This window comes from Rhipicephalus microplus, unplaced genomic scaffold, assembly GCF_043290135.1.
Source record: "Rhipicephalus microplus isolate Deutch F79 unplaced genomic scaffold, USDA_Rmic scaffold_19, whole genome shotgun sequence".
In the NCBI taxonomy this organism is placed as follows: Eukaryota; Metazoa; Arthropoda; class Arachnida; order Ixodida; family Ixodidae; genus Rhipicephalus; species Rhipicephalus microplus.
Genome location: NW_027464592.1, coordinates 3,437,665 through 3,447,124, shown reverse-complemented (window position 1 = coordinate 3,447,124; position 9,460 = coordinate 3,437,665). Strand labels below are relative to the sequence as shown.

Genomic DNA, 9,460 nt, shown 5'->3' with positions numbered 1-9,460 from the left:
TCTAAAATGTGGCGCTTATCTTTTCTGGTTTAATTTGATATCTGCCCCAAATACTAGTATTTCAAATTGTAGCTCATATTGCAGCACATTTCTGACAACTTTCCATTGTTCGCATCATCAAATTTATTTCCATTGTTGTCTGGTAAATACATTTCATAACAAAGAATATTTACTAGTTGCTTCGACACTGCTCTGAACTCTTAATAATGCATGGCAAATTTATTATCTGCTCCTAAGCCACTATTAGCTGCTGTAAACTAGCATTTTTTCCTGCTCCGAAAGTTCTTATTGCTGCTCCAAAGTAGTACTTTTCCTGCTCCAAAGTATGCTCTAAAAAGTAAAAAGTCGCTTCTGTCATTCAGTACATCATGCTGAGACCATTTGCCAGTTCTTTCAGGTAAAATAAAGATTTAATAATGGCCAGCCCAAAAATCACTATTTGCTGACTTTTATTAAGACTTTATAGATAACCCGCCAAGCTTCCCAGCTTTCACTCACAATTATAGCCGTCTCTCTACCATGCAAGCCACAGTACTTTGTTGTAGTTCGAGTAGACTTGCGTTATTAAGTTATGGAAATAAAACTTTGAAGGAAAGCGATGTGAAAGTAATAAATTACATTTCTGTAATTGCTGAGTTGCTTTTCTGTGGTTGTACTCGACAGCTGTAATCAATTACTTAATACACAAAACAGTAATAACCGTTACTTATTTTCTGTGACATGACGATTCTCATTGTGGCCTAAGTGTTCTGGCAGCAAAACATTTTGTGGTGTGAAAAAGCGTGCGACCTAGTGAAGTAGCGGTTACGGGGCTCGGCTGCGGGTCCAGGGTTCGATTCTGGCTGCGGTGATCACATGTTCTATTGAGATGAAATGGTGGATGGTCAGTGATGGTCAATATTTCCAGAGCCCTCTCTCATAATTATCGTCGTTTTTTTATGTGAACTCTCGGATAATAACACTCAGTAGAGATACCTACAGTGTTTTGCGACGATGTACGTTCCCTGCTGCTGACTGTAACTTCCAAGTCATATCAGACTGGAAATATCTCGGATCGGTTCGTTCCATGTTTTTTCACTCCTTTCTTTTGATGCCTTAGTGCTTTTCAAGACATTCTGATGCATTCCAGGTGTAATTTTTGTGCAGCTGTAATTACAATCGAACACTGACTCAGTCTATTTGTTGTTTCTTGTCTTTGCAACAACACTCTGGGCAGCTGCTACAAAATTTAACTTTTTATGTGACAAAGATTGATTTAAAAACCATTCCCATAGCTTTTACTGAAGCTGGGCCTAATGGCTACATCAAGGATAAGCAACATATGGTATTAAATGTAACAGCACAGAATACCAGGGTCATTTTACAGATTGTATTGATTCGAAAACAAGGAGTAGTGTTCCTGGAATGTAAGGTAATCTTCCACACTAAGGTGATCCTTCTAGAATGTTGATTATGAGTGCAAAGAAACAAGTCATGGTGGCAGAAAATATGAGTACTTTATCATTTTTGCATCACTTTTGCGTCGCCCCGCCGCGGTGGTCTAGTGGCTAAGGTACTCGGCTGCTGACCCGCAGGGCGCGGGTTCAAATCCCGGCTGCGGCGGCTGCATTTCCGATGGAGGCGGAAATGTTGTAGGCCCGTGTGCTCAGATTTGGGTGCACGTTAAAGAACCCCAGGTGGTCTAAATTTCCGGAGCCCTCCACTACGGCGTCTCTCATAATCATATAGTGGTTTTGGGACGTTAAACCCCAGATATCAATCAATCGATCACTTTTGCGTCTTCTATAGTCCTTTGATAAGCCCCATGATACAGAGTACCGGCTAGCCCAGCGGTCCTTTTAGTGGTTAAGTGAAGCTAAAGGAAAACTGATTTTGTGAGAAATCGATGCAGTGAAACTTTTGTATGATAAAGTGAGACGGGCAATGTTTGGTATTTGAACAACAGGCTTTCTTCGACAAATGTCAAGTGGCCGGAACCATACGGTGCGAAACTGTGATTGTATTGTTCGGGTGACAGTCAATACGTGCAGCTCTTGCAACCACCCTTTTCCATCCCTTTTCATCAGTATGCCAAGGGATGCAAGCAACTTGAATGGCCAATGATCGACTTCTCTGCTTGGTAAAAACAATAAACGGGGCTCGTTTTAAGTTGCCATTGTAATGCATAGACCGAACCCAAGCTATGTGCCAGGAAGGAAAACGGACAATCTTGTCACATTGGCGATGCATGTTCGAAAAGCACCAACTGAGTGCATTGGACCTGTCTATTCTGTATATACATACTTTTGTGGTATTGATGCGCAGTGTGCGGCGCATGCCTCCTGTACTGTGTACTCGCCCCAAGATCAGAGTACAAGCGGCAGCACCAGCATCACACTAGTGTGGATAGGTGGTGCGCATTTTGTGAGCGGTGCAAGCTGACTGTTGGAGAATAAAATGCGTTGACTGCAGCCTACTTGTAATATGTATGTTGCCCATTACCGAATGAATGCACAAAGCTTGCCAAGTGTTAGGAACACAATCTGTCATTGAAAGCGATATTTGCACGTGACCACTGTAGTGCGACTGAATTCGTCATTTGTTTCATTCTTGGTCAATGAGGTAAAGTAACCACGAATATGACAATACAAAAAGATAACAACATACAGCTTTGTTCAATCGATTATCTACACACAGTGATGCAACAATGCTTGGTTATTTGATAAGACAAAGGTTTTTTTCAAGTGAGTCAACCTATAACAATGCCACAAAAGCACTCAAAATAATGTAAAAAAAGACTGTGTTTTGCGGGACATTATATGATATAACCTAGGCATGCCATCTGGATCAATTTTTTTTACCATCTCGATTCTTTAAAGTGAACTCAAATCTAAGCAGACGAGTGGGCTCGCACAATGTTCAAAATTCGCCTGGTGACTCATGTTGAACAATGGCCATGTACTTCTATTCTTTTTGAAGGACAATGTAAGTACTGAAGTGGCAGAATTTACTTGACACAAATATTGATTGATATGTGGGGTTTAACGTCCCAAAACCACTATATGATTATGAGAGACGCCGTAGTGGAGGGCTCCGGAAATTTAGACCACCTGGGGTTCTTTAACGTGCACCCAAATCTGAGCACACGGGCCTACAACATTTCCGCCTCCATCGGAAATGCAGCCGCCGCAGCCGGGAATCGAACCCACGACCTGCGGGTCAGCAGCCGAGTACCTTAGCCACTAGACCACCGCGGCGGGGCTACTTGACACAAATATTTCATTGTAATGGGACCGTGCAATGCAAAAAGTATCTCTAGTAAAATCAAAGCTTAAGGCATCATCAAATAGCACAACAACGCCGCACTTACAATAAGCAAGATTTGGTCAACCTGCCTTCTTCGTCCTTGTTAATACTGACTCGCTAATATGTTATCTAATATTCCTTATGTTTAAGATGACGCCAAGGGCACTTCAGTACAAAGTACTTCAATGACAGAGTGGTATGTAAATCATCATAATATAACATGAATAAAGAAAACTTACACACAGAATAGACATCGCATGTGTGGTTCTGCAGCTCCATTTTGTCTTTTCCCGTAAATACTATGATTGTTAGGAAGCACCAACTCCCTCAAGACATTCGACAAAGCGAGACCTTTACCGACATGACCCTGGCAAATGGAAGGTACGACAACACCCAGTACTCGGCGAGGGCACATACTGGTCTTACTGCAGTGCATATACAGGCGAGCAAGTTGAAATGCTGGCATAGATAGTGCTAGGCAAACGTGCAAGCAGTTGAGCTTGTGCTAACATAGCGGGATGAGCCGCCCTTTGAGGATGAACATATTGTGCACACATATGTTAGCCTTACATGGCTAGCAGACAATGAAAAGACCAATCCACACAAGGCACCCTTTAACCAGTGGCCACCTGATGTTGACACATTTCGATCTTGGGGTGAATACATCTAGGAAAACTGTTGCACAATGAAGATAATTGCCAGTTAGCACTTGTCCTGTCCGTGTGTTTGTCTGTTTCATACCAAATTACATACGCTGAAGTTTATCGCTGTGTAAAGATTAACTGGTACAGCCAGTACAGTTGGGAAGCGTGTGTGCTTGATCATTGTGGCTAATGTTGATGTGAAAATCATAATGCCATTTGGGTACTTTTTATGCTTGTGAATTGTGTATTACAGGCAGTTTCTGTGTCTTGCACTCAGTCCTTGGAACACCACAAGTTCCCTGACGATGCCATCATACCGCAAGCCACCTACGAACGACGATTCTAGCATTGGAGGTGAAGAGCAGAAAGCTGAGGCTAGCGAGGGGCCCCAGAGATCTGGAATTTCTGGGCTCTTACACCCAGTGCCCAGATGTCACAGCTTTGGTGAATGCCACCCCTTGCAACAGCCAAAACAAGACGTGCCACTGAACCCTCCCTTGCGACGGCCAAGGGAAGACCTGCCACTGAACCCTCCACTTGTGCTCGGGACCACTACACCCTTGATGTTGTTCCAAGATGCATTTGCAGTCCTGAATGACTTCTGGTAAGCTTCTTTTTTAATGTTGGGAATATGTCCTGCATGAAATGTGGTCCGCTGTCTTTTCAGCAACTAGGCCTGTATCGCTGGTGTTGTATGTGTCTCAGTTTTGTTATAGTTGCATCCACAACAAAGCTAACAGGGTGTGCATAAAAACTTTGTTGTAGTGAAATTTCTTGTATAGACCACAAGTTTTGGGAATGACTTGTTCTCTGGGTCCAGAAAGCGACTGCATTATTTTTTACATCACTCTCACTGACTTATGCTTATTTGGCTGCACTGAAGGTGCCGTATTTTATCGCCTATAAGTTTGAACAAAGTATACAGACAATGGGTAGCCAAAGTTGGTTTGCAGCTTATGCGCTGATTTTAGTGCATAAGTTGGCTTCACTGCACAGGTTCACGGTAGTGTAAAGCCTTCATGTCGATTTGCAGGCATCGTTTTTCTATAATTTTTGTTCTATGGTTTGTAGGGGAGGGTAATACGAAAAAAAGATACAGCAATGAGACGACTCCCAAGTGAATGCCTGCTTTAAAGCTTCGAGGGTGGCAGGAAGCTACAAAAGCTACGAGCTGAAGTATGAACCACCCTAGTTTGAAGTGAAGGACAGGAAAGCACTTTGTGCCTTTTTACAACTTTCGATACCTTAAGAGCTGTGTGGTAGGTATAGATGATCATGATAGTAGCAATGATGGAAGTGCTGCTCCAACTGCTCTAAACTGCTCTAAATGAGAAATGCTGCTTCATGCAGCTTCAAAGTGCAATAATTGCTAGTAACTGCTCCAAACCTGCTTTGAAAGGATGTTGGCAAACTAAAAAGAATGATAAAGTTTAACCATGGGACCATCCCGTGAGCCTAAGCGAAACCATAGGCAAGCTGTATACACTATCATCCTAGTATGTTACTCGGTGGCGTAAACCCAGAAAAACCTCAAGGGGTGACACATATCAGGCCATGGTGTCCATTTCATATTTTTAATATGTGTTGTATTTTTATATATATAGGAATTAAATCCTGCTTTCAAATAAAATTAAAAGAAAAATGAGCATGGGGTTCGAGCTCGAGCAATTGCATTTTTCAATTCAGTCTCTTTCTTTTTTCACCTTTTTTTTTCGATTTCCATAGTTCACACAGCTAATGGGCACTTAACGCAGGCACGCACTAAAAGATAAAAAGCCATTTAAAAAGCCTATTGTGCTATACTTAACTGTTAACTCGGTTATATCACGTGCTAAAGCTAAATCTCAAGTGGGACACTTGTTAGGGGTGTCCTCCTTAGCCTGAACATCAAAAAAGTCCGGACTCTCTTGACCCCATTTTCTCCGCCTATGATTTACGCCAACTATACTGCTTGTATACTAGCTGCATACCAGCATACTGCATGTTTATTTATACAGTTAAACCGCTTTATAAGAGACATGCTCTGGGCAGCAATTCTTGTCTCTTATATGAGATGTGTCTTATAAGCAGGGCACCTGGTATTCATTTTCTTCTCAGAATCAGAAATGATTTTATTAGGTCATCAGGAGCATTACAAATTGTTAGTATAACAACCTTTATTTTATTGTAGGCATACTTGTGTCGCTCATACTTGTTTGTTTCTTGTATCAGTGTCTCTTATAAAAGGGTTCAGCTGTAAATATGAATATTTATTAGATGCTTAAGTGATGTTTTAGACTTGAGGAGTTGTCAGGAACATGCATCTGCTCCAAAAACACCCATAGAAACCCTAATCTGTAGCATTTTTTTTTGCTCAAGACACTTGAGGCTGCTCCAAAGCACCATTTTTTCTGCTCCAGAATCTTCTCCAAAAAAGAAAATGTCGCTTTCATCACTGTACTAAGGAACCATGGTTTTGTTTGCAGTGGTCAGTTAGTTCAATCTTGGTGCGCTGGCCACACATGTGCCATCAGAACAGCTTCTATGACTGTGTCTACTGCAGTTTTGTTGGCAGAGGTCATGGCAGAATATAGTTTTGTTTGGTTCTCATGCCTCCTTCAAAGGCCTTGGTTGTTATGCCCAGTGGCAGAAACGTAGTCGAAGTGTGCCAGATGGGTGTTGCAATGCGCTGCTTGAGAAGTTTTTGTGAGGATATACAGCAATCACAGGCCTTTTCTTCACAAGATAGCACTTGCAAAATTTTCCAAGGTGGTAGGTAGCAACGTTACTGAAAGTTTTTTTTTTTCCAACTTGGCTTTAGATCTTCCATTTTCACTGCTTCACAAGCCTGTTCGAAGGCCCGCAGTTGGTCACTGACATTAGTTTGAAAAATCAATTATACTCCTTGAGTGAGCCTCACTTAGCAGGGTGTCTACTACCAACCTGGAAAAGTCACGGAATTTCTGAAAAACTTAGTCAGGTCATGGAAACTGATTGCAGTCTGTGGGTTTGTTACAAAAATAAGCATTACCATTGATCAAAGCTTAAAAAGTCGCTCCTTCTAGAAGAGGTGGGAAATAAAGGCAGTGTATAACTGTCACCTCTTAGTGCAAACTCAAAAGGATACACCACTAAAAAAAAAGTTTACTGACATTTCGGCACCTCATGTGAGAGGCTTGTTCACAATAAAAGCCATAAGAAAGGCACAGCGTATTTAAAAAGATATTAAAGAGCAAAACTGTTTTTTGCATGTTAGGATAGTATAATTTCACAATCTCTAAAACACCATTCTTACCATGGCAGAACGTTTGGTAAGCGAGAATGTGCACCACGAAAAATGCGGGGGAAGACGCCACCTTAAGATTCCTATCCCAAGCGCGCTGTGATGTCATAGATTTTGAAGACGTACTGGGTCCTACATAACTGCTACCTAATAAAAATGAAGCACATTATCATCTGTAGGTGCCATATATCTAGCATACGAAGTTGCAGAAAATTTCCTCAGGCCAATGTCATGAAAAGACAAACAGTGCATTTTGAAATAGGTCTTCATGTGCAGATATTTATGAACAAAATTTAAGAATGAAACTTCAACTTTTATTTTCCTCTTATGATAGTGAAAAAAAAGGCATCAAAGTTCTCAGAATGTAGTTTGTTAATCTAAACCACGTCATTGTTTCTAGCTTTTTAGTGTCCCTTTAAGTACGCCTAAGTACATGACATAAGCTTTGAGAGTACATTGTCAAAAGTGTCCCATCACTCCTCCTGTTCAGCATGTGGGAAGTTGTCTGTATGTGCAGGGATTCCACGGGCAGGCATGTTGCTGGCTTAACTTTTTTTTTTTACTACAGCATGTGCGCTTGACCAGTCAGTTTGATGGCTTGTAGATTCTACATGTTCAGCAAGGGCGTTTGAGCCCCTGTGTCATTTGGTGACATCAAGTTCATGTTGTTTAACTCTTCTTGAACTCGCCAATTTCACCGTTACACAAGTTTTCATAATCGTGGGAGCCTATGGTGTGAAGAAGAACGTGGACATTTTTTTCCTTCACATTGACTACAGCATTTTTTAGCTTCCATATTGGTACATGAACTATTTGAATGTCGGCTGCATACACAGCATGTCTGAATTTGGAACCTGTACATTACTCATGTAGGTAAATTTGTGCATGCTTGGCTTAGTCGCGACTTCGGCCTGGCTTGAAGGTCTGGTTAGGCTAGAACTGCCATCAGCAGAAGCTTGCCGGGGTATGTGGTGCCTCTTATTATTGTTATTATATAAGGATTGTTATTATTGGCGATGCAATGGCAAACGTCCTCACCTATGCACTCATTGCTGGTATCTGTGTATTTTGGACTAAATTTCTCATTTAAGTTTTTTGAGATTGTGTCCTTAAATCTGTGATTATTTTTTAGCGTCACGTTCATATAAGAGTACATAAACGAAAGTTCTTTTACCTTCCTCTTACCTTCCAAAGTTGCAGCGCTCCGGGGTGTTCTATTGTTTTACCTGGATATCTTTGACGTCGACAACCGTCCCCTGGGCCGCACAAGTGCTGTAACCTACCGCATCGGCACTTGCGATGCCAGTCCACTCCACAAACGCCCTTGTCGCCTGTCACATGCTGAGCACCAAGTTATACAGACGAAGGTCGCGAAAATGCTAAGTGAAGACGTCATTGAGCATTCATCGAGTCCTTGGGCATCCCCTGTGGTCTTAGTTAAAAAGAAAGACAACACTTGGCGCTTTTGCGTCGACTATCGCTACCTGAATCGAATCACCAAGAAGGACGTTTATCCTTTACCCCGAATCGATGATGCGCTCCACTGCCTCCACGGCACCAACTATTTCTCGTCCCTTGACCTTTGATCCGGATAATGGCAAATTTGCGTCGACAACCGCGACCGCGAGAAGACAGCATTCATCACACCCCACGGCCTTTACCAATTCAAGGTCATGCCTTTTGGATTGTGCAATGCCCCGGCTACTTTTGAACGTATGATGGACTATCTTCTTCGCGGTTCCAAATGGTCGACCTGCCTTTGCTATCTGGATGATGTAATCGTTTTCTCACGCTCCTTCGAAAGCCATCTGTCTCGTCTCTCGGCAACTCTTGACGTTTTTCGTTCCGTTGGTCTCCAACTGAATTGGTCGAAAAGCTCATTTGGATGCCGGTAGATTAAACTACTCGGCCACCCTGTTGACGCCACTGGTGTTTAACCCGACCCCGACAAAGTCCGTGCAGTCTGAGAATTCCTGGTTCCGCGTTCTACACAAGAAGTTTGCAGTTTTATTGGGCTCTGCTCATACTTCCGCCGCTTTGTCTTCCACTTTGCAGATATTGCTAGGCCTCTCACGGATCTCCTCAAAAAGAATGTGGCCTTTTCTTGCGGAAGGGACCAAGAACATTTTTTTGTGTCGCTAATTACCACCCTCACATCACCACCTGCTCTGGCTCATTTTGATCCAGCGGCTCGAACAGAGCTTCGCACCGATGCAAGCGGCCATGGCATTGGTGCTATACTCACTCAGATACAGAATGGCACCAACCG

General features: G+C 42.4%; 1 protein-coding gene across 1 annotated transcript in view; it reads left to right on the top strand.

Annotated features, from left to right (window-relative positions):
* Positions 1-3,587: 3,587 nt before the first annotated feature.
* The window catches only part of LOC142785202 (uncharacterized), a 37,919-nt gene continuing 32,046 nt past the window's right edge, over positions 3,588-9,460 (top strand). The window contains exons 1-2 of the mRNA XM_075883651.1: positions 3,588-3,666; positions 4,183-4,533. Of these exons, the coding sequence (XP_075739766.1) occupies positions 3,647-3,666; positions 4,183-4,533 (371 nt within the window). The 5' untranslated portion in view covers positions 3,588-3,646. The remainder of the gene's footprint in view (positions 3,667-4,182; positions 4,534-9,460) is intronic.